The sequence below is a fragment of the Rhinolophus sinicus genome, linkage group LG02, assembly GCF_036562045.2.
Source record: "Rhinolophus sinicus isolate RSC01 linkage group LG02, ASM3656204v1, whole genome shotgun sequence".
In the NCBI taxonomy this organism is placed as follows: domain Eukaryota; kingdom Metazoa; phylum Chordata; class Mammalia; order Chiroptera; family Rhinolophidae; genus Rhinolophus; species Rhinolophus sinicus.
The window spans coordinates 49,999,073-50,024,233 of record NC_133752.1 but is presented as its reverse complement, the minus strand read 5'-3'; the positions used below and the strand labels follow the sequence as shown (position 1 = coordinate 50,024,233).

Below are 25,161 nucleotides of genomic sequence, written 5' to 3'. Positions count from 1 at the left end.
TTTTCAGTGTTTTTTTTTATTTTTATTTAAGATTTATTCTGCTTGTCTTCAGAAGGATTGATTTGAATTACTCAGGCCATAGTTATTGAAAGCAGAATTTTTGAAAAATTATACACCTTTTATCTTATGTAGGTACATATGTACACCTGAGTAGTCATACACTGTATGTAGGACTGTGCTAATGTATGGATATGTGAATATATAATGTGAAATAAAAAAAGAATAGGATACGATCTGAGGAGCAACTTATGGAGTAATAAGTTGACAACCTTTGGTATCTTCATGTAATGCTTTTTTTTCCTTCTCATGGCAACAGATGGGAGTTAATAAACTGACCATTATTCTTAAGTTGTACCACGAGTTTGTATACATTTCCTGGGAGAACTGTCAAGAGAACAGTAATGCTTGTACATTTCCTGGTTAAGAGTGTTTCCTTGATTGTTTCTATTGAAGGCAGAGAGCGAAATTTGGTATCCTTAATGAAGTAATGATTTCATTTCATCAAGAAGTAAATTTACACCCCAATTTAAAAAGAAAGATTCAGATTAAAAAAAAAATACTAGCCTGCTAGTACTGCGGATTTTGGCTGTGGGTCAATTACAAATCTCTACCACCAATACCAAGAAGATGCTCCTCTCTTAGGATCTATTAAAAAAAAACAAAAACATCAGCAGAGAATCAGAAGTGGAATGGTATGTTTGAATTTGTCATTGTCTTAGGTGGGGATACAGAGAAAATAATAACCCATCTAATGTCTGTATCTTGGTGTTCCTAAACATCACGCTAATAGCAACTAAAATAACTTTAAATTGAAAGAATAAGGGAAGTCCTAGGTCAGAGTGGAGTTATTCTTAGTTTTGAGAGGCTCTAAATCTTGATTTTACATGGATTATAACTAAAAAATAGATGCAAAAAAAAAGGTTTTAGAACAAAGGTGCAATTTGGGAGTCTTTTTCTGATGAAATCATTCAAATGCATATTTAAAAATCCTAATTGTATCTATTCCACAAGTATTTTAAAATATCTTTTTCCAGATTATGAAAATGGCATACTCAAAAATGCCTTTTCCTTATCTCCAATGATTTTAAGTATAGTTCTAAAGTCCTAGAAGTTCCCTCATCTGAGGGGGTATGTTCCTAGACCCTCAGTGGATGTCTGAAACCAGCGATAGTACCTAACCTGATATACTGGGGGTGCAAAAAAAATGTGAATACAAGTGGGCACTTTGGTCAACGTTGCTCCAGCAGTTCACCATAATCAGAAGTGTCTGGATGCTGATGGTAACCACTCTGAGCACCTCTTGTAATTGCAGAAGTCAAACGTGACTTGTATTCATCTTTTGTTATCGGTATATATTATTACGATTTTAATAGTTTTCCTTTCTTAAAATGTGTACACATTTTTTTGGCACCCTCTGTATACGATGTTTTTCTATACATTCATATCTATGATAAAGTTTAATGTATAAATTAGGCACAATAAGAGATTAAGAATAACGATAAGCTAGAATTACAATAGAATGATAACAATAAAAGTTATGTGAATGTAGTCTCTCCCAGCAAACTGGGAATTCTTTCCTTCACAATTTGACAGGTTCTTTCTTACTGTAGATCTTAGCAACCTCAGCACACAATTTTTTTTTCATCCTTTATTAAGTCAAGAACTTTCACCTTTTCACTTAAAGGAATTACCATATGCCAAAGGCTTTTCGAATTGCCAGCAAGTTACTTGAACACAAGCACTGCGATACCACAACTGATCTAATAACTGAGACCGCTATTAAGTGACTAACGGGTGAGGAGTGTACACAGCCTGGACATGCTGGACAAAGGGATGAGTCACACCCCAGGTAGGACAGAGCAGCACAGCACAAGATTTTATCACGCTACCCAGAACTTGTGCACAATTTAAAACTTATGAGTTATGTCTGGAATTTTCCATTTCATATTTTCAAATTGTGGTTGACTGGGTAACAGAAACTATGGGAAGCAAAACCATGGACAAGGGGCCTACTATAGTAATGAAAACTCTTGGGTTTATTTTCAACATTTTAAAAGTCTGGTAGATATATTAAAAAAATCAGCACAATGAAAAATTTGACTTTAGAGGGCATATTAACTTGGTGGTATGATACTGATTAACAAATACTGTAGAAGTTCTGACCGACAGCTATACGCTTTTAATAGAAATGTCATTACATAATGAGAGCAATATAATTGACAGGTACAGCCATTCAAAACATATAGTCCATGGGGAGAAACTATTTGAAAGGTTTCCTAGTAATGAAAAATGTTGGAACTACCATACCACATAGCCCCCCACTATCATACCCTCCATTCATCCTTCTGCTTGCATGGTCTATGAAAAACTTGTTTTCACGTCTCATGGTTTAGGACCAACCTAAATACTGTTAATTCCACAGAACATATTTCTCATGGGAACAAGTAGTTGTTCCAGATTATCCAGGCTCGTTTCATCAGAGAACAAGAATGATAATAAAATCCTATTTTCTTGCAAAAGATCTCAGCACTCACAAATTAACTGTATTAAAGACTGCTGGGGTGGCCAGTTAGCTCAGTTAGTTAGAGCGTGGTGCTTTTAACACCAAGGTTGCTGGTTCCATCCCCGCATGGACCACTGTGAGCTGTGCCCTCAAAAAAAAAAAAAAAGACCGCTAACCAGTCTAAATGCTTCAACTTCATTCCCTGAACAAACACCTCTGTTCAAAATCTAGGCCTCAGAAATGCTTAATAGAAGCTTTATAGAAACTTAAGCTTCCAAAACGTAATGAGTTGGTATTTTAAATTAGCTAACTTCCCTAACTTGAAAAATCAAGATTAATCAGTTTTGCACTTTGCACAGGGCCTTTTGTGGGATTGGCCATTACCATTTCATTAATAGATCACTACATACCGTTTCCCCCAAAGTAAGACCTAGTCGGACAATCAGCTCTAATGCATCTTTTGGAGCAAAAATTAATATAAGACCCAGTCATAAGACCTGGTCTTACATTAACTTTTGCTGCAAAAGATGCATTAGAGCTGATTGCCCGGCTAGGTCTTATTTTCGGGGAAACACGGTAAATACCCAAGTACCATCTGCAGAAACTCCTTTTGCAACCTCAACGACAGCAAAAAGTCAATAAATTTTAGTCAGTTTGTTACCATAAAAGCAACCAACTTCAAGAGCCTTTTAAACTAGATGGCTTTCAAAGAAATCTGAAACTATTTTAAATATTTATGTATAGACATTTTCTTTTTTTTGGCCTGAAGAGAATTCATTTTTTTGTCTCAAAGGGATAACCATTGGAATATGAGAAAATTTGTCTGCAGGATAGTGTTTCTCACATTTCTAAGGTGTCTTTCTTTGATAAACCACAATTAAGCATTTTTTGAAATTCCCAGATTTTAATAAGAGATTGCGTCGAATACCCTTTTCAAACTACACCTCAGTCCCACCACCCTGAGATTAGGACATGCCTCCCCAAGGGCTACACCTCTTAAGTACTGATAGAGTAAAATCGAGATTATAAACTGCCACTTAAAGTAACACAAGTTGTCTTCAGAATGTTCAGCATTACCCTGTAATCCCCAGAACACCACATTCTTTCGTTTATAAAAAGCAGTGGTTGAAAAGGGATTTTGTATTCAACCAAAACTTGCTAAAATTCTACATCCAATGTGACTATTTCAATACAAAAAATAAAAAACCACTCCCCCTTCCTCAGCCAATGAACAGCCCATATTTTTAAGGCCAATACTTTTGAAAGACTATATGCAAGATCAAGTTGCATTGGTTTTACTCAGCAAGTTGATTACTACAGTAGATGGCAGTTCTATTAGGTTGGAAAGTTTGAGGCATGTTGAGAGAGTAACTGATTTTACTTAATGCTAGGATCAATTCAAAATGGTATAAACACACTCATCTATAAGCAAAAATTACATACCTGCTGTGTCCTTGAATCACCTTTTTAATCAGTGAAATTTATCACCTTGCAGTTGACATCCTATCAAATCTTAAGGTAATGGGTAATTTTTCAGATATTAAGATTAGTAAAAGGTTTGGTTCCTATCACCATTATGAAAGATACATCAAAGAAAATGGAATAAAAGCACTGCCTATCCATGTTTAATACCCTGACATCTTAATTTTTAATATTCCTAATCTTATGAACATAGCTGTGAGACTATGGAATACCAATCAACAAAATTGCTAACAAGGTTAGGATAACACCAGAGAACATGGTTAAAACAATTCAGGAAGCATATTTAACAAGGTATACAAGATAGTCTATCATAGGTACCTGAGATTTTCCACCTCCACCCCTTCAATTAACTTATCCAATCACTTAGCTTAGTTCTGAATACTTAAGAATGAAGACTTGACACTAAATTGACTACTCATCCTAATGTATCTACAGCACTTAGCCTTGGCATATTTACTTCAACTTTGTATCAGTTGGCATTTTTAGGACCTAAAATCTGAAGTCGAGGGTCCAAAGCCCCTTGGGGAAAAAATTAGTGTATTCTCACTCCCCCTTCAATTCTTTGTACAAGATCTGACAATTATCTCTAGATGTAGTGTATCTCTTAAGTCGTATATATATCAAGACTTGATTGAAGAGTTTGGATTTTGTTTAAAAAGTCTTTATTCATTTTTGATCAGGGAAAGGACAATTTCAATGTCAACCTGTCACCTAATCATGAATTTACAGGATTCACTGCCCTAAAGACACTGCATCTACTGACTTTGACAACATAACTTAAAATGAAAATATCCCTTCTGTTCCCTGGGGTTGTATGATGAAAGCACAAACAAAATCCCCTGCAATAGCCAACACTGGTATTTGGCTTAGGTTTAAGGTCAAGATAGCAAAACAGGAGCAAAACAAGGCCAAAAGCATTGTAACTTGATAGCCCAACAAGTACAAATATTAGAAGTTGCAGGCACCTAATGAAAACAAAAGGCAGGTTCATCAGCATAAAAGTTTACACTTAGTTGAAAAGTGAGGGTCGACTATTCCACATAACATGTATGCCAATCCTAATGGGTCACATGGAATCACAGAAACACTTAAAAACCTTAAACCCAGTTAACTACACTGAATGTAAAAACTTAGCTTTACCCAGGAAATATTCCAAAATCTAGAGCTAAAACTGCTTAATGCACCAGTAAGATCTGCTGTAATGACATAACTTGGTCACTTAGATTTGCATTATGTAAGATTTAAAGCATACCTGTTCTTATTCCTTCCTGTATCTGAATATAGATATGCTTATCGATTTGGTTCATGCACTAATTGCATTAAAAACGATGAAACATACTACCATGGCTTTTTCTAGAGCTCACACCACGTTAATATCCAGTATTGCTTCCTAATACCCCAATAAACTGTCGTTTGGTGCTTGCTGTGACATATGAACAGAATATAACTATTTTACTCAGCCACTACTTCAAATACTTTAATCTAACAAACTCATACCTATCCTTGTGATAACTATTTTTGATACTCTCAAACTGTAGCTCCTACCAGATTAACAGTACTTTTTCCCTGGGTGTATCTGGACATTTTTGTCGAGAGAACAATTAAAGTCATGGTATTATGATTATTCAAAGGTCTTTTCAGCAGACCACTGATTAAGTTAGAAGTATTTAGTAAATCATAACGGCTTTCCAGAGACTGAAACACAGCAAAATCTTTCCTATTCATTTTAAAAGGAGCTATCAAGTATGCTTTGTGCCATTTAACTGGTACTTTCCTTCAGAAAATAATCCAGAAGACTCATGGTCTACTAGAAAGCTTCCGCTAATCACACTATAACAGAGACTTTCATGACAGTCTCCAGATATACAGAGAGGAAAGCACATTATTTCTAAGTGTAGTGAAAGCCTCAGTTAACGGAAATGAAGACTGAGAGCACAAAATACACCTAACAAAAATGGGGAACATGGTGACACGGTAGCTGGCTATTCATAAGGACCACAATTTCTCCCTATGGACCAATACTTAAAATAAACTGTGCCTTAATTATTGCTTATTTAAAATTACACTTTTACAGAGCTATTTAGTACCTGACGCAGAAAAACAATCACATAAGGAAGCATTTATTTGAGGTTTAACATGAAATCATACAAATAAAATTTGTATAAACACAAATCCACAGAGTCATAACACAGATAGCAAAAGACAAAGTAAAAACAAAGAAAACTAATTGGCGGCTATATACAGTTGGACACGGTTGTGTCTTGTACACTAGAAAGTCTTTTACAAAATAATCATCTTAGATCAACAGAAGACCAATCTCTTCAATGTCGTCCTGCAAGATGGGTTACTTTAGCAATCTCCTCCTAAAAACAAAAACAAAATAGCAATTAGATTTGTGCAACTCGGACAAGCTTTCAAAGGTCCACTTTCATGAATTGTTTTAAGTCCTCACTTTATTCTTTTCTTCAATAATTAAAGATCACATGCATATTCATTGGCAAAATGCAGTTTGGGTAATTAATAAATTCACCCTGGAATTCCCAAATTATATTAAATTTAAATCTATTTAGAAAAGAATCTGGGAATGCAATCTTCCCATATCCACAGGTTGAACTGTGCTAGATTAAGGTCTACGAGAAGCATCTCCAGTAAACCAAATAAAATGCTTTTAGAAACATGAATTTATAGACATTATACTGTAAGAAAACAAATTGCGATGTGCATATGATCTTTAATTTATATCCCAGATTTTTAAGTTGTTTTGGTTTGTAGATTTCACTATTAGCTATAAAAAGAAAAAGCAAGCATTAAATCTTAAAGAATGAACACTTAAAATGAGGCTCCACAATTGAAATACAACACTAAACAGAAGACCAAAATGATTAAGCTGTAAAAAGGCATTTATGTACTTTAACTCCTGTAAAAAACCATTTAAGTTAAGTTTAGACACTTAATCTTCAAAAAGATTAAAAAAGAAGCCAAAGTCTGAAGTTTTCCACTTTAATCTTTACGCTGGTACATGAAGTTGGAAGAGACCATACCACAGGACAGCGTTTTCTGGTGTATGCCTTGCGCTCTGCCCGCAACGTGCGACCCCCAGAGATAGACGTGGTCAGGGTGACACACGGCCTGCAATGAAGTTCCCGCTGGCGGGTACAAACAAGGTATAATGTCAGAGTTAGAAGACAACATTCGTGTTTTCCTTAAGTTGTACCCATTTCAGTACTTTACCTGTTAATAGTTCTAAAAAAGTTTAATTATTCCTCTAGACCACCTGGTACACAAAGCAAACAGAAAAACTTTTAAGTTTTTCTGTAATACTAAAGAAAGTGAGGTAAAACTTTAAAGTTAAAGATCTATAGACACTTTAGGCAAAACAGGCTTATAAAGCAGTTAAATTAACAATTTAGTAAAAACAGGCTACATGGTATTTTGTTTTTACTTGTTTTTCATTTGTCTATTGATCTTTAAATTAAATTAGACATTTCCACTGTGTCTTGTACTTTTATACACACCTGTTTTCTCCCCAATGGCCTCCTTTAGTATGGCTGATAATTGTTTTGGTGATTGCCACCCCCTCGAGATGCCTTGCCGTAAGTGCTCTGTTGGCCTATTTTGACAAGACAAAAAAATTACATTAAGATAGTTTTCTATGAAACGGTTTTACTACAAATGTATTTAAAAACTACTAAATATGTAAAACTCTGCATGCCAAATATGAAAATAATCAGATATTGTAGTAGCCATTGTAAACTAGTCATATATATTCTCAAACATTTATAATAGTGTCTACGTTAATATAATCACCCTATGGCAACAAATGCCTCAAGAATTTAACTTCCAACACTTCAATACATGGCAAACCCATACACACAAATAATTTTAGAAGGAATTATAATTTAACACTGAGTTTTAATACCATTGGTTATAAAATTAAGTTAAATATTCTTACCACTGTAGTCTGCATATCCCTGTCCATATCCATAGTTCCCATAGTTATACCCAGTATAATCATAGCCGCCATAGCCACTATAGTTTTGATCACCACCATAGGCACTATTGTAATTTCCATATCCTTGATCATAATAGTTATTAAATCCTTGGTTCCAGTTTTGGCCCTGACCTGAAACAATGCACGATTGTTAGGAAACAACGTCTGACCCACAATCCTAACATAAAATGATCTGTTCCTATCTCTCTGCAAATCTTAAAAAGGCAGAATGGACATCTATACTGCTATCTGATTGTCTAAAAAGGGGCAGAAAAGTCCAAGTGTGCCAGTTACCAGGCTTTTTAAATTTACTGGAAAATCAAGACAAAGGTGAAGACAGGTAGACTATCTAGCTTTAAAATAAGGACTACTGCCCAAGAAAACTTATCACAGGTATACCATGTAATTGTAACTACATTTAATGCTATTATTTTTCCATCAGTGATGATAGTCACGGCGGCCATTCTTTGAAGAGGTGAAACCAGTAAACTCAAACACAAAAACCCACCCACTGAGCACTTTCCACGTTGAAACAACTTAAATTTGGTTTTATTTTCATTATTTGCCAAGAATTAAGTCTCACCTCGGCCACGACCCCTAGTGCCACCTCGTCCACCAGCTGCAGCACCTCTTCCTCCTTTTTGTTGTTGCTGTTGCTGCCTATATACCTCTTTGGGTTGTGCAACTTTGATTTCACACTATAAAGAAATTTTAAACAGCAAACAAAATTGTTACTAAAGTGCTAATGTTAAGCCATTTTATTCTCAAAACAGATTGAGAAATTCTTTCACCAATAAAAACAAATTCAAAATTCCCATTTAATATATAAAACAACTTTACCTTCCCAGAACCAATTTGATGGTATCTGCTTTCTAACAATTTCTTTACTGGCTCTTCATCTGTATATGTGATAAAACAAAATCCTCTTCTTTCATTTGTTTTTGTATCCATGGGAAGTTCAATATTTTCAATCTGAAATCAAGATGAACACTCAAGACCATCAAGTAATGGTAAGAAGCTACCAAAAGGTTTTAGACTCCCACAGGGCCTTTTCAAGCTTCGTCATAACATGTTATTCTAATCAGATGACTTCTGTACAGACTGTTTTAATAACATCAAACGAGACTAATTTGTTTTATGTTAAGTATTTAGAGGGGAGAGCAACACTTCCTTTATTATCATTTCATACCCAATAGATGCCACTAGTTAATAAGTTCAAACAATGACCACACCAAAACACCCATGTTATGGCCAAAATAAATTAAATATTGGTTTCCATTACAGCACAGAAAGAAGTGATTAAAACGTGGTGACCGGAAGGAACCTGAGCAACAATTTAATACCACCTTCACCTGATACACGAATTTGTTCTGTAAGAAGTGGACCAGCGATGAACATTACATAAACACATCAAATACAGAATATGAACAGCCACACAGCGCACCTCTCCAAATGCTCCAAAATATTCTTTAATTTGTTCTTCAGAAGTGTCTGGGCTCAATCCACCCACAAAAACCTTTTTGGGAGGTTCCTTTCCTTTTAAAGCTTTGGCCCTTTTGGGGTCTATCAATTTGCCATCCAGTTTGTGTTCCTTCAGTTCCAAAACCTGGAAGACAGATTTATTTAATCTGACAGCACTGTACAACCAACCCATGGAACAATTTGCAAAAAAAGGCACACAGAAGCAGCACAACGCAAAACACCGTTCCTACCTTATCAACACTAGCAGCATCTTTAAAAAGCACAAATCCAAATCCTCTTGATCTTCCGGTGACTGGATCTGTTTTAATTGTGCAGTCTACAACTTCCCCAAATCGAGACAAATATTCAGTCAGATCTTTCTTGCTTGTGTCCCAGCTCAAGCCTCCAATAAACATTTTACTAGAAATAAGTTATTTTTTCAAAAAGGTTAGCAGCAGCTCAAACGATTACTCCAGTTCTGGTATTATGCTTAACTATGAAATAATACAGGGAAGTTTAACCCCTATGCCCAAGTCATTTAATTCATGTTTTCAGATACGTTATATCAAGACCACAAAAACCCCAAAATTCCATCGAAACCACTTATTCAAAACAGTTAACAGTTTGCGCTCCACACTGCATAAAGCAAAGTTTCAACAAGACTAACAATATATGTTAAACATTTTAGTTTACAAATCCAACTTCCTAAACGAATCTTTCACAACTTAGGTCACTCTCTTCCTCAGCTGTCAAGCCAACGTTCCACCTAAAGAACTCATTATAACGCGTCCTGAGGTACTGGATACCAGCGAACACTACTGGTTTCCAAACCAAAAGCTCCAAACTCTCCAGGAAAACTGCGCGGGGCCGTAACAGGGACACAATGAAGAGGCGGCGGCAGCTGCAGCATGTGGCGCAGCGAGGCCGGCCCCTCCCCCTCGGCCCCACGCAGCGCCTGCGCACTCGGGACACAGACGCCACCGCCCTCCGCTTCCAACCCCTCCGCCCTTCCCCCACCTCCAGCGGGGCTCTCGAGTCACCCCCCTCCGACTCCTACTTTCTTCTCTCCAAGCTAGTGAGGCTGATAGCACGCGGGAAATCTACTGGGGGCAAGAATGTGGGCAGCGCGCGGTACTCGAGGGACGAAGAGCGCGCGCAGCGCGCTGGGGGAGGGGGAGAGGGGACAAGCGTGCGGTACCCGTCATCCTGCTGATTCTTGCTTGCGTTGATCTTGGATCCCTCTGCGAATTCCTCTATGTTGCTATATTCGTTCATGTCCTCCATAGTGGCAGAGTTGTCGGCCGGGGGATGCTGGCGCGCAGTCCGGGTCGCGGCAGCAGCGGCGGCTGAGCGTTGTATGGAACTGGATTTAAAATGGCGGCGGAAGAGATCCGGGCGCCGCCTGCGCCCTCCCTTTATAGCTGCCCCGCCCGCCAATCGGGAGGGCTGCTGGGCGGTGACGTGGCGCTGGGCCCGGCGCGCCCCCTGCCGCGCGGAGCTGGGAGCGAGTGAAGGGAGGAGTGGGGCGAGCTGCCGCGGCGCCCGCGGCCGCCAATGGGAGAGGCTACGGGAGGCTAAAGTAGCGGGAGCGGAGGGGAACAATGGCGGCGGCACATGGGAAAGCCGGGGCGGGACCTCCATCGCGGCCCTCCGGTGAGGAGCGAGGTCGCGGGTGAGGGGCGCGGGTTGGGATAAGAAAAGCGTCAGAAGAGAAAAACGAAGGAGCGAAAAGTCCTGGGTCAAAAATCCCGAGCAGCGCCGTCGCAGGGCCGAGTCCCTCTTGCCTGGAGAGCCTTTGTCTCTGGCGTCCGGTCCAGCCCACTCCTAGCAAAGAGCCGTCAACCCCGCCTTTTTCCGCCCTCGGTCCCCCAGTGCGGAGCTGCTGCGGCGGCTGCTATCGTTTAGCACCGTGGCCGGGTTGCTCCAGAAAAAGGCGGACTGCGCCCGGCACCCGCGGCTGAGGCAGCGAGCGCGCCTGCCAGTCCGCCGCGCGCACGCGTGTTTTGTCCTCGAGCTGGCTGGAACCAGCCGAACAGGAAGCGGGCGCGCGGCAGCCCCTCCGGGCAGCGGCGCGGCGCCGGCTCCTCTTCCGCTACCGCCACAAGCGCGCGGGCCGGGAGGGCGCGGTGAGCCTCTCTGGCCGATCGGCCGGAACCCGGGCCAACGCAGTCAGGCCAGCCAGGACCCCGCACGGCCTCTTGATGCCTTAGGACGGGAGGAGGGGCGCAGGCCCGGTCAGATTACTGTAAATATGCAAAAGCGGGGGCAGTGGGCGGGGAGGGGGCTGGGTGCCGTAGACGGCAAGGGGCACTCACATCCCCGGCGCGCCACTCGCGGGGCTCCCGTCTGCACGTGCCCCGGGCCTCTCCCGCTCGCTCAACCAGTCTGCGGAGAGCGCGCTCCCGCGCACCGGGCTCCCGCGTTCGCTTCTTTGTTCCCGCCCACGCGATGCCCATTTTGACGGATCGGGTTCGAGGCCCTCTGGCGGCCAATCGATGTCGGCGCCTTTACCTCCTCCCGCCCTCTCGGAGCCCCGCCAGTTCCGCCCATTTCTCTGCCCACGTGGTCTCAGCCTCAGGTTCTGGGCAGCTTCCGAGTTCAGGTCCCTTGTGTGGTCGCCTTCTCCGCTTTCAGGGGCGTGGAAGTGGCCTCTTCCCCTAGTGCTTCGAGCCGCACCCGGTTGCACGCTGCGAGATTCTTGCGGAGCTGTCGGAATCCCAGGACAGTGCTGGGGCGCAATTGGCACCGCCCTCTACCCTCCCTACCAGTAGGCCGATTCCGGTGGTAGCATCCGGTAGGGAAATGGTCGTGCTTTCGGTGCCCGCTGAAGTCACTGTGATCCTGTTAGATATCGAAGGTACCACAACCCCGATTGCTTTCGTGAAGGTGAGGGGCGGAAGGGAGCAGGGAATTTGTGCTTAAAAACATAATTTTTAAAAAGTATTGGCAGACCTTTCACCAGAGACACGAGGGGTAGGAGAGGTGGTGTGGCTTTGCGCCCGCTGTGGGATGGGAGAAAGAAGAAAGGCTGCGACGGGTTGCGGGGATGCCTTTTCTTATGGCACCATCTTCACTGTCCCCGTCCCTATCCTTGGGTAGTTGCAGATGGTTGGGAAGGGATGGAGGTAGTGGCGAAAAAAGGCAGAGGAGGGATGGTCCGCTGCGGGAGAGGTGAAGTAGGCGCTCCCCGCCCCGTAGGTGCTTCGTCGGACCTAGCTAGGCGGCGGCTGCGATCTAGATCCTTGCGGCTTCTAGTCCGGCAAAATGGAAAGACTGAAGTGTCACGATGAATTTTCAGGTAGCCCTGGTTTCTTGTGCCTTGTCCTATAATCTATTATTTTTATTAAGAACTATAGTATAATATTAACTTGTTATACGTTAATTTATCAAAGTAATGTTACTGAAAGAGTATACTCATCTAAAAGTATGCTCAGAAGAACATTAGGTCTGTGTGGATGTTTACAGTAATTATGCAAGAAAGGATTCCGGTATTAAATGCACTTTTGGGAAATGTTCTGTACATGTTCAGGTTTATTTATTGCACGGCTTCTCAGAGTCTATCTCATACACATGCACACATATATGCTTTGTGAGTCTTGAAGAGAGTAGCATTTCACAAATTTACTTAAAAAGCTTTTAGCAGAGTATATCTTTGAACCCCTTTTAAAGAGATGCTAAGTTACATTCTTTAACCTCCGATTGTGGAGCAGGGAATTGGGAATTAGTCACATTAGATGTGTCACCTTGTAGCCCCATTTCCTGTGGAATGGTGAAAGGAAACACTGAGTACTGTATAGATGCCACTTGTACACTTGACTTATCCTCAAAACTGTGAGATGTGCGTATTTTACTGTTAGGACACTAATGCTCTGAAAAATTGAACAATGCCTAGGATTTGAACCCAAATTGCCTGACAAAAACCTTACTCTTTCCATTATTGCACTCAGTCTCGGAAATGGGAACCACAGTGCTTGTTGTGTCTGCTTTGCTGCTAGGTATGTTAAATGACTCAGTTGATAAGAGAACACTTTAATCAATATGAAGTACCATAAAAGTATATGGGAACAAATTTCAGTTTACACTCTTGGTGATAGGTTTAGAAGTGAACCAGAAAAACTACAGTTGAGTCTTATTTTATTTGGGGATTTGATTCAATAGTCGATGTATACTGTGAAGATTAATGTCAAAAATTGCCATTGTAATACCCTTAGGAAATCAATCTTCTTTGGAGGCTGAGTTCCACCTTTAAGTAAGTCATATGCAACCATTTTTCCTTTAGGGTTGAAACAATCCCTGCTTTTTTCCATGAACACCAGAGGAAGTATAATAGTTTATGCTTAGGTGATGTAAATGAAAAATATGTTGTGTCAATCATTAGCCTCACACTGAGCCACTCACACTGTAAGAGACACGGGAACTGAGACTGTCCCAGAGAACAGAACACCCTCATTTAGTGGAATGGCAGACAGATTGCTAGCACTGGTTATGGTTTTTTGTTTTTTGTTTCTCTCTCGCTCTCTGTCGAGAAGTTACAGTTGAATGTGTATATGATGTAGCCTAACTATATACGATAACACTGACAGTCTAAGATCTCATAGGATTCCATACAATCCTCCCAGTCTGGGAAGTAGTGTTTTGTGGACAGTCTGTTGCCCTCAGTCCTTAGACTCCAGGCAACAACACACAATGGTTTTACTTACCAGCTATTAAGTCTTTTTCTGAGTCATAGAATTGTCAAATTTCTAGAGCAGGGCGGGCTCCTAGCTGGGATTCTCTAGTGAATGTTGCAACCAGATAATTAATTTTTCCGATGAGTCAATTGATGTCTGGAGGGATGTCCTGTGTGAGGATCATCACAACTTGGGGGCAGAGCAGCAGAAGAACCCAGATTTTCTTAGATGCTCCCAGTGCACCTGAGTCCTCAAAGCCACCAGCCCTGTCCCTCACTGCAGGACACATGCTCCTGGAGTTTATTTTCTTTTCGGGTACTGACTCTGATTGTCTACAGTGGTGATCTCCCAACAATTTTTGGTCGTGTGTGCCGTCAACAGAATTGAAGCCGGCACTACCAATAGAATTTAGAAATTGTGTACATATATTATTGTACTGTTAAGTTACAAAATAGAATTTAAAGATGAGATTAAAATAATAAGTGTAGATGAATGTTAATACTCTTTCCTTACCTCACTGATTCATTTGCACGTTCTGGGGGTATAGTATGTACTCCATGGAGCCACCTCTTGAATTTTGTCTTTGGTGATGTAATATTCGTTTTTTGACTTTGTACATTGTATTCTAATGTTTTTAGTCTGTAAGCTATGAAATGATACCATCATCAGTCCCTGTGGTTATCCTGTCAGGAACCTTCAAGTGCTGTTTCTGAGTTTGAGGGAAAATGATCTCTTGTTCCTCAAAATGCTCTAAATTTGATGGCTTTCCTGTTGTTACATGTCAGGTTGGTACATGTAACAACAGTTGCAGTAATGTTCCATAAAGTCAGTGAGAATACCATGTGAGCAAATACTGAATCATTGCCCCTAGAAAAAATATAGTTCGGTCCCTGTGAGCCTGTGGTCACAACATTTTCATCAACTGATCAATACATAGCCTTGTTTTATGTGTGTTTCTGTTTACCTTATTTAATATATTCTTGGTTAATTAACATTGGACTCACAGCCAATAACACTGTAACTTACCCTTAAATGAAGCTTATTTAACACGTATTTTCTCCATAAGGCACATCAAAGCTTTCTGGCACTTAAGAACACTAGACAGGGCTTCAGCGCTTTGCTTGGCCAATTTTAAATTGCAAAATCACGAACAAGAAGCACAAAATATGAAAAATATGGCACTAAATAGGTTCTGAAAAAGACACTTGTTTAAAATATGAGAGGTAGAACAGGAAACATCTGGTGTTTCAAAATTTTGCCAGTCTGCACACACACTTGTTCTTGAATTGATCGTCACATTGCAGCGAGTATTGGTGATTGGGGGTTATAAATACATTTTAGTGAATAGAATTTGCAAATATGGAATCTGCAAGTAATGAGGATTGACTGTATAGAATAGTATTTACAAGGATGGTCTTGGAGACTGTGCACGTCTGGATTAGCATTCTGGCTCCTCCCTATGTGATTTATGGCAAGTTAGTTAACGTCTCTGTGTCTCGGTAAATATTTCCTTAGTTGTACCGTGGGGCTATCGACTCATAAGGCTACTGTGAACATTTAATGAATGTTTAGCTCCTGAAAAAACTTTATAAAAGAAATAAATATACTTACATCAGTATTTCATCCACCATCCCACCAAATCTTGCCAGGTAGTAGTTGAGGTGGGGAGGCATGTTTTTCATTTATGCCTCAGGAAAACTTTTCGTGCTTGAAATAAAATCTTTGTAATAATTAACACGTTGCGTACGGCGGGGTTTAAATCCCTCATGAAGAGTCTCGTGATCCGTACGCAACGTGTTAAGCTTGCATTAACCGAACATAAATCTGATTAGGATATTTGTCCCTAAAATATATTTAGTGGGGCATGGTGGGTACCCTTGCCAGTGAATGGCTCTTCATATCTGCTTCTCAGACTTTAATGTTTATACAAATCAGCTAGAGATCTTGCTAAAATGTAGATTCTGACTCAGAAGATCTGGAATGGGACTTGATATCTAACAGGATTTCCTTGAATTCCTAAAAGGCTCCCCGGTGATGCCGATGCTGCTAGCCCACAGACCACACTTGGAGTAGTTAGGCTTTACAGGAATTTGTAAGCTCTGCCTATGCCTCGGCCTGTTACTGCGGTTCTTTTCTAATGACTTGTTTGAGATGATAAGGTAGACCAAGCAAGAGAGATGAGTTAAAGAAGGTATGACTTCATTAACAGAACCAAAACCTCTCAGAAGTCAGCTACATTGATTATGGATCAGTAAAGCTTTATACAAACGAAAGCACAATAATGAAATATGCCTGGTAGACACCAAAGCATTCCCCAGCTTTTGCAAATCGTCTTCCAAAACTGAACTATAAAGCAAAAGCACCTTTCTTAAAGGACAAATAAAAAGAAGGTATATTTATAGGAAAGAAGAATAAGAGACCTGAAAATTTCTGACAGATCTCCAAAATTCCTTTGTGGATCTCTCCAATTCCCCACTACCACCATCTTGTGTTAATTTCTAGATAATTTGTTGTAAACATTTCATGAATGTCTACAATAGTAGGGAGCTATGTAACAAGCCTTAGGGTATCCTGGTAGATGGGCAGGTAAATAGTGCTTTGCTAAACCTGTTGTATTAGTTTTCTATGGTTGCTATAACAAATTACCACAAACTTAATGGTTTAAAATAATACACATTTATCATCTTATAGTTCTGGAGGGTCAGACCTCTGAAATGGGTCTCACTGAGCTAAAATCGAGGTGTTGACTGGGATGTGTCCTTTCTGGAGACTAGGTGTCATGCAGGGTGTTATGAAGGGTCTCAGCTCCCGCTCCCTGCATAAGGATGCAGGACATGGTGAAGCTAAAAAGGAACACCCACAGAGCCGTAGATAGAGGAGTCATACCACCATATCTCGCTGGCAGCTGGGTTAGAGACACAGGAAGCAGGAGTCACACGATCCAAAAGCTGCCATCAGCTTTTTCTGCCTGCCAACCCACCTCACTTGCTAACTGCAATCCGCCGTGCTAACTGCAATCCACGCCTCTCTGCAATCCGCGCTTGCTAGTGTGGCCACTGCAGTCATATCAGTGGCTAATGGCTAACGGGTAACAGCTGATGGCCAACTAGTCACAGCTGACGGCCATCTACAACCCGAGCCAGCACCTTTCCACGTGAGGCCGAGAGCCTGGAAACTGCTCTCTGGGACTCTGTCCCCACACTAGGGGAACATTCTTTTCCTTGCTTTTCCAGCTTCTAGAGGCTGTCTGCATTCTGTTTTTTGGGCACCTTTATCTTGGAAGCCAGCAGTGTAGCTTCTGCAGATTGATGCTTCACTCTCTTAACTTTGATGGCCCTGCTTTCCTCTTTCACTTACAAGGGCCCTGTAATTGTGTCAGGCCCAACCAATAATCCAGGATAATCTCCCCATCTTGAGAGCCTTAATTTAATCATATCTGCAAAGACCCTTTTTCCATGTAAAGTGTTAACGTGTTCACAAGTTTTGGGGATTAGGAGGACATGGACATCTGAGGGTGGGGTGCGTTTTCCTGTCTACCACACCTGGTTAACACAAACATTTCTGACTAATGGTGCCTTAACAGGTTCTTAGCTACATAGGGCTTGGACTTTATAATGGCTCCAATTTTGTTTTGAAATTTACCATTTATGGTGTTGCATATGATCTATAATTTTTTAAAAATTTAAGTTTTTTTTTTAAAGATTGTGTTGGTGTTTAAGGATTGTGGTGGAGTGGAGATTAGTAAAGACAGTATTTAGGGGATGGAGTTTTACCTTGGAGAATGAGATATTTGGCAAGGTTTTGAACAACACTAAGGGAAAAAGATCTCAAACTGAACTCTCTTAAGTGCAATGCAGGGTGTCATGCGGGGTCTCAGCTCCCGCTCCTCATATAAGAACGCAGGACGTGGTGAGGCCAAAAAGGAACACCCACGGAGTAATAGGTAGGGAGTCATACCACTGTATTCTGCTGACAGCTGGGTTGGAGACACAGGAAGCAGGAGCCACATGATCTGCAGCCCGCCCTCTGCTTTTCTTCCAACCAGCCTCACTTGCTAACTGCAATCCCCGCTTGCCAGCCACCATCCGCTGCTAGCGTAGCCACAGCAGTTACATTAGTGGCCAATGGCTCACTGGTTACAGCTGATGGCCATCCGATCACAGTTGATGGCCATTTACTACCCAAGCCAGCACCTTTCCACATGAGGCTGAGACCCGGGAAACTGTAGTCCTGGCTCTGTCCCCACATTATGTTAGAAAAAGTGAATTAAGCAGACAAATCTTTGGTCCTATAAATAATAATTATTTGAAGTAACAGATACCATTTTATTGAACATCAAAATGATAAAGATTTTCATTCACTTTAAAAACGGAATCCTGCCTGTTTTCTTTTCTGCAGTTTAATACATGTCTTCGGAATATATTTTACGTTAAGACACTTTTAGAAATAGCTAATATATTCTTGATTGTTTATTAATGCTTATAATTTACTCTTTTAAGTTCTTTTATATGCCAACAATTTTAGAAGATAATAATCAGGATATGTTGAAGTTGACATTTCTTCTCATGAAAACTGCTGTGTTATTCATGGTCTTTCTAGAAGGAAAGCTTGTGTTGTCTGATTATCTCCCAACTTTGGTTAAACATCCATTTGAAAAGTATTATTTCTGATGTTCTCAGCACTGAACTAATGATGTCCACTCTCCCCTCAGTATGAAACTACTGGAAGACTACCCACAAGGGATAGCAACCAGAGCTTGCTTGGTTTTTTTGGGGGGTTTTTTATTGACGCTAGTAACTGTAATTGAGTAACTTTCCCTGTCTTCATTTTATCTGTGAATTTAGGCTTTTTCATTTGCAAGAGTGGGTAGTAGGATCTGTCATACTTATAAAGTGGTGATGATCAAATGAGATGGAATTCAGAAAGCCTTTGAAAATTATAAAGCCCTATTAGAAACACCGATATAATGCAGGAAACGTCAGACTGTTTGGTGGACATAGAAAGTGCTTGTGAAGGGTCAGTAAGGAAAAGGGGGAACTAGTATTTACTGAAACCCACCCTGCTCCCAGTATTTTCCCACCATGACTACCTCCACCTCTGCTCCTAATGCCTCTATCCAGAAATATGTTAAGAACGAGACTCAGAACATTGCTGTCATGCAGGGGTGTCAGGCAGGGTCTCAGCTCCTGCTCCCTACATAACAACGCAGGATATGGCTAGGCCAAAAAGGAACACCCACGGAGCCATAGATAGGGGATTCATACCACTATACTCTCCCTGGCGGCTGGGTTGGAGACACAGGAAGCAGGAGCTACACTATCTGCAACTTACCGTCCGTCCACTTCTCTCTGCCAACAAACCTCACTTGCTAGCTGCAATCCGCCTGTCTGCAATCCGCAATCCACAGTCTGCTTGCTAGCTCAGCCACCATCTTCTTGCTAGCCCCCATTTGCTGCTAGCATAGCCACTGCAGTTATATTAGTGGCCAATGGCTCACTGGTTACAGCTGATGGCCAACTAACCACAGCTGATGGCCATCCAATCACAGTTGATGGCCATTTACTACCCGAGTGAGCACCTTTCCATGTGAGGGCGAGAGCCTGGAAACTGCACTCCTGGCTCTGTCCTCACAATTGCTAATCTCAGAATTTGTGGAAGAGCTGGAATGGCAGGACTGCCTGATAAGTAGTTGTTTATGGGTTGATAAACATTCTTCCAAACCTTCCCCATTGCTTTAGGGTAGTTATTCCTAAAGTTAGATACACCCTCGGTGGTATGTGAGAGGATTTTTGTTGACTCAACTTGGAACAAGGGAAGGGGCCTTTGGAGAATCACCGAATTGGTCTGAGCATATCAAGAGGTATATTAAGAAAGCACCTTTGGCCTTCATTTTTGATCTCTTATTCTTCAAGAACATTCTGTATCATGGTACTTGTATAATCTTTCCAGCCTAATCAATCTTCCTTTTTTTGTATTTATTTGGATTCCTGTCATGTGCCAGGTTCTGTTAGTGATCCAAAATCCTTAAGACCCAGCTACTATCCTCAAGGAACCTAGTAAGGATGACAGGTACATAAATAGGCTTTCTTTGTACTTTCAAAATCCTTTGTGGTTTCCTATTGGCTAAGAGGTAGTTTCAACCTCTGTACTTGAATGAATTGGGTTTTCCAACTTTCTATCCCTCTATTTCCTTAACACTTTTTATAGCTGAGAACGCCCATTAGGGTCATGCCCTTTCATGCCACCACCATTCCTCCAGCCTGGAATGTCATATTTTTTCCTCTCCAAATGCAGGGTGGCCCCATGTGTCAAAAATTAACTTAAAAAATATTTATTGTCCTAGGCTGTAGGAATACAGAGGTGAGACCAGCTTCTGATCTCACAGGACTTTTGTTTTAAAAAGAAATTTCAAAGTTCTCTCCCTCCTCTGCATGGCCATGTGTTTGCCACTGTAGCAGATGCTGCCTTGGGTTGTGTTCTGGCAGTGTGGGAGCTGTCAAGGGCAGGGACCAGAGCTTTGTGCAGCACTTACATGTGAGGCACTTAGTAAACGGTTAGTGATGGTGATACAATGCACTCCAGGATGGGCATGGGAGAGGCTGGAATTAAGTTCTCTCAGCTTCTGCTTTCCTTGCTATTTCACATTTCCTCAAAATGGTACTTTATCTTATTTGAACAGCATGTAATTTAACTGAAGTGTTTCTAGAATAGCATAGAATTTTCATCGACCCAACATTTCTAAAACATACAAGTTGTAGAGGAAGAAATCAGCTAACGGGAAATTTAAAACCATAAAACAGAAATTTTATTAATTAAAAGTCAGTTGAAAAGTTAATTACTTTATTCTGTGGAAACTTGTATCTGTTAATGTGAGATTAGAAGAAAGTTTTATTCCCCAAATTTTTTATCAAAAATTAATTTACGCTTGTTATAAAATTGTAGACATTGTAGAAGTGAAAACCCCACCCCAATATGCCCTCCCCGCCATGTACTCCTACCACGCAGAGGCGACCATTAAGAGTTTGGTGAATATTCTTTCTGATTTTTTTCCTATACATAAAATCATTTAGATCCTTAGAAGAAATGTATTCAGATCAACCCCAAAATAGGCACCAATTTAAACATATAACACCTACTTTTAAAATACATAGAAAGGCCTTTATCTTGCTCAGAGAAACTTTTGAAGGATATCGTGTGTTTAGCTCCGTAAAGTCCTACTTTGTCTGATGGTTCTGAAAATTTTGCATCCTTAGAGCTCACCCCATGTCACCCACTAAAGAAAAAAAGGTATTCCTTTTGACAATAAAAGCTTATTTTTATATACAACTTTTGATTTTCACATTTATTAACTCATTTACTTTCCAAAGTGGTTTGTTGAAGGTAGGAGTCAGAAGAGGGGTGGAAGGCAACCCCTCTGATCCTATTGTATCTGGTTCTCCGTCACCTCTCTAAAGAATTGTGTGGAAAGTTAGCCCTGTCCTCAGAGGCCCTCCTGGAACTTCTCTGGACCCTTCCCCAGGGGACTCCATTTCAGAAACACGGGTTTCTTTTCAAAGACAGAAGTCTTTAATACAGAAGAGTTCTTTGTCTTCTAGGTATGTACATGTGGCGTTCATTTCTTAACTTGATTTTCTTTCAGTGATTCATTATGTGACCTAACAAGTTCTTTTTCTTAAATCTCGAAAGTGTGGTGCCGACACCCTTTACTGACTAAAGAGACACTGAAACATAAGGTTTGGAAACTAGTGGGAATCTCAGCAGTGGGACCTGGGTGGGACATTGGCGAGGAGCTCCTGGTCAGACCAGTGTTTGGCAGTTAGCTGGTGGGCTCCAAGAAGCTGGCTGACTCCCTGGCTGGATGTCATGCGGGGCGGCAGGTGGAGTCTCTGCTCCCGCTCCCCATGTAAGAACGCAGGACATGGTGAGGCCAAAAAGGAACACCCACGGAGCCATAGGTAGGGGAGTCATACCACTGTAGTCTTGCTGGCAGCTGGATTGGAGACACAGGAAGCAGGAGCCACACTGTCTGCCGTCCTAACTACAATCCGCTCTTGCCAGCTCAGCCACCATCTTCTTGCTAGCCCCCATTTTTTCTGCTAGCGTAGCCACAGCAGTTATATTAGTGGCCAATGGCTCAGTGGTTACAGCTGACGGCCACCCAGTCACAGTTGATGGCCATTTACTACCTGAGCCAGCACCTTTGTATGTGAGGCCAAGAGCCTGGAAACTGCTTTCTGGGACTCTGTCCCCACACTGGGCCTTGTGTGGGTCCACGTCATTGTAAGTGCAGTAAGCTAATTAGATCTCTTCAATGGAGGTGATCAGGCACTGGGGATCTGACTCTTCAAACTGAAAAAAAAAAAAGACCTGACTGATAAACTGTAATCATAGCTTATAAATTTATACTTAACCTCATGTGCTTCTGTAAAATGGAGAAAATAATTGCACTCATTTCATAGGGTTATTATGAGAATTGAAATTCATCATTCAGGCCATTCGTCATTAATTCATTGAATAAATTTGGAGTGCTTGGTAGCAGGGGCAGTGGTGAGAAGTGATTAGATTCTGGATATTTTGAAGGTGTAGGACTCCAGATTTGTTAATAGATGGATTGGTTGTGGAGTGTGAGACAGAGGAGTCAAGATAACAAAGGCTTTTAGCCTGAACATCTGGAAAGATGGAGCTGCCTCTTACTGAGAAGGGGAGATGTGGGAGGAGTAGGATTAAGGAGCAGAAGCAGGCGTTTCGTTTCAGACATCCAAGTGGAGATTTGGGGAAGGCAGTTGGAAAAAGTCAGTCTGGTGTAAAGGGAAGAGGTCCAGGCTAAAGCTATGGATTTCGGGGTCCATAGCTTTGGATTAGCAATAGATGGTATTTAAAATCATGGGATTAGATGAGATCACTAAGGAGTGACTGTAGATAGAGAAGTGCCGGGAATAACGAGGACTAAATAAATGTTGGCAGTCACTCCCACTGTGACTACACCTACTCATGTTATTACTGTTTATTGGAAGCATTACAGAACTGCCAGGTGAACCCAAATCTCTCATTTTCTTAGTACAAATCTCTTAGAGAAACCAAAGCCATATTAGAAATGTCTATAGAGAATATAGTGTCAGGACACAGGGAGTTGGGTGATCCTAGTGAACTGTGTTCCCGAGTCACCCCCTCAAAGTCACCCACCCACAGAGCTGGATGGGCTCAGGCACTGGGAGTCGTTAAGCCTGGGTTTGAGTCCTGCTTTTACTTTGTACCAGCAGTGAAACCTTTTTGAACTTTGCTTCTTCATCTGTTCAAAGGGGTCATCTTGCAGGGATGGTAGGTGGATTCAAGGAGATAAATGTTATTTTATCCCTTTCCCCTCCATTCTGGGCCAGTCAGGATTCCCTCTCTGGAACTCATGAGATACTGATATTGTCTCTTTTGTGCTGTCTTTTATTTTTTAAATTTTTATTGGGGAACAATGTGTTTTTCCAGGACCCATCAGCTCCAAGTCAAGTCGTTTACAGTCTAGTTGTGGAGGGCGCAGCTCACTGGCCCATGTGGGTATCGAACTGGCAACCTTGGTGTTAATGAGCACTGTGCTCCAACCAGCTGAGCCAACCAGCCGCCCTCTTTTGTGCTGCTTTTTAAAAACCTATCCCAACTACCAGCCTCATAATGATAACTTTCCCTGGTGCAATGTGATTCATTGCAATTAATTAGATTACAGTTTATCTTTACAGTTTAGTCTCATTAATTGGATTTAGAAGACAGTTTTATCAGCAACACATTCATTAATTTGCTTTGAATGCAAATGATGAAATCTAATATTTTTTCCTAAGGGCTTCAGCTTTCAAAAGAGAATGGCACATCCCTGCTTGCCCCATGAAGATACGGACAGCAAAGTTATAATTTCTGAACCCTTGTAGTCCTGTGTAGCAGCCAGAGCACCAATACTTCCCTTGGTGTTCTAATACGGTCTTCAGGAAGGATATTTAAGAAGCAGTTCTAATACCACAACTGCTGAAGCTGTCTGACGGATGGTGTGGGACACTCCAAGAAGTAGTAAATTCCCATCATTAGAAATGTTCAAGCAGGTATAAACTTCCAGTTATAAAATAAATAAGTCCTGGGAATGTAATGTACAGCATGGTGACTATAGTTAATAACACTGTGTTGTGTATTTGAAAGTTGTTAAGAGAGTAGATCTTAAAAGTTCTTAACACAAGAAAAAAATTGTAACTTATGGTGACAGATGTTAAATAGACTAATAGTGGTAATAATTTCACAATATACACAAATATCGAGTCATTATATTGTATACCTGAAACTAATATCTTATTTGTCAATTTAAAAAGATTATGCTTTCATTGTGGAAGCTAGATGTGCCAGAAAAGGAGTTTTTTCCCTTGTAATATCATGACCCAGAGAGAACCTTTGCATCCATGTTCTATGCATTAGATATTACCCCAATAGGATTATGCTCTACATGCTATTTGTAACCTGTTTTATTTCTTATTTAGAGAATGTGATTTAAGACTCAAGCCACTTATTTCTTCTTTCCTTTTTATCCTCTGAGATTAATAAATAGTAGCCCACCCAATATTGTCTGTGTTGATTAATTACCTGCTGAAAAAATTTAAGTTCTCAAATACTATAAATCATTTGCTTTTTGTGGTTCCTTAAAATAGTTTCTTTAAAAAGCTCTACTCTAATACCCATTACCTTTTATCACCCATTTTCTTCAAAGAAGACTTAAGTAAATACTATAACAATTTTATTTTTACTCATTCTATGACCTTTCCTTTAAAACAATGACTTAACCATAAAGCAGATCAAATTCGGACTTCTAAGCATTTATGAAGCAATTTCTTCAATTAGATCTTCAGAAATTGTGTGGCCCTTAATGGAGCTCTTTCAGAAAGCCGCCATTGAGCTATCTAGAGGGATATACATTGCTGCTTGCGTAGTATCCCCTCCAGCATTTAGCAGAATTTAATCATAGTCCCCTGAAAGACACACTCTCTGCAACCTGTCGTCCACTTCTCTCTGCCAACCAACCTCACTTGCTA

The 25,161-nt window shown here is 40.8% G+C and overlaps 2 protein-coding genes across 6 annotated transcripts in view; one reads left to right on the top strand and one right to left on the bottom strand.

Annotated features, from left to right (window-relative positions):
* Window positions 1–6,084: 6,084 nt before the first annotated feature.
* HNRNPDL (heterogeneous nuclear ribonucleoprotein D like) lies at window positions 6,085–11,078 on the bottom strand. Of its 3 annotated transcripts, XR_012493552.1 has the most exons (9): window positions 10,636–11,078; window positions 9,689–9,857; window positions 9,421–9,582; window positions 8,817–8,948; window positions 8,560–8,674; window positions 7,938–8,108; window positions 7,501–7,595; window positions 7,027–7,131; window positions 6,085–6,348 (listed from the first exon to the last, which is right to left on the bottom strand). XR_012493552.1 is itself a non-coding variant. In XM_019731356.2 (8 exons), exons 1-7 carry the CDS (start codon window positions 11,076–11,078, stop codon window positions 7,525–7,527), a joined length of 1,263 nt encoding a protein of 420 aa, XP_019586915.2. In that variant the 3' UTR covers window positions 6,085–7,131; window positions 7,501–7,524. The 3 variants fall into 3 exon arrangements, 2 of the variants coding, with proteins under 2 accessions (XP_019586915.2, XP_019586916.2); XM_019731356.2 differs by having other exon boundaries at window positions 6,085–7,131; XM_019731357.2 differs by lacking the exon at window positions 7,027–7,131.
* Window positions 10,963–25,161, top strand: part of ENOPH1 (enolase-phosphatase 1) — a 32,358-nt gene continuing 18,159 nt past the window's right edge. Inside the window, exons 1-2 of one of the 3 annotated variants that reach the window (XM_019731359.2) lie at window positions 11,543–11,682; window positions 12,072–12,323. In XM_019731359.2, coding sequence (XP_019586918.2) covers window positions 12,240–12,323 — 84 coding nt within the window. In that variant the 5' untranslated portion in view covers window positions 11,543–11,682; window positions 12,072–12,239. Of the gene's footprint in view, window positions 11,091–11,542; window positions 11,683–12,071; window positions 12,324–12,635; window positions 12,736–25,161 lie in introns of those variants that run through there. The other 2 variants (XM_074324306.1, XM_074324301.1) reach the window with 2 other exon arrangements.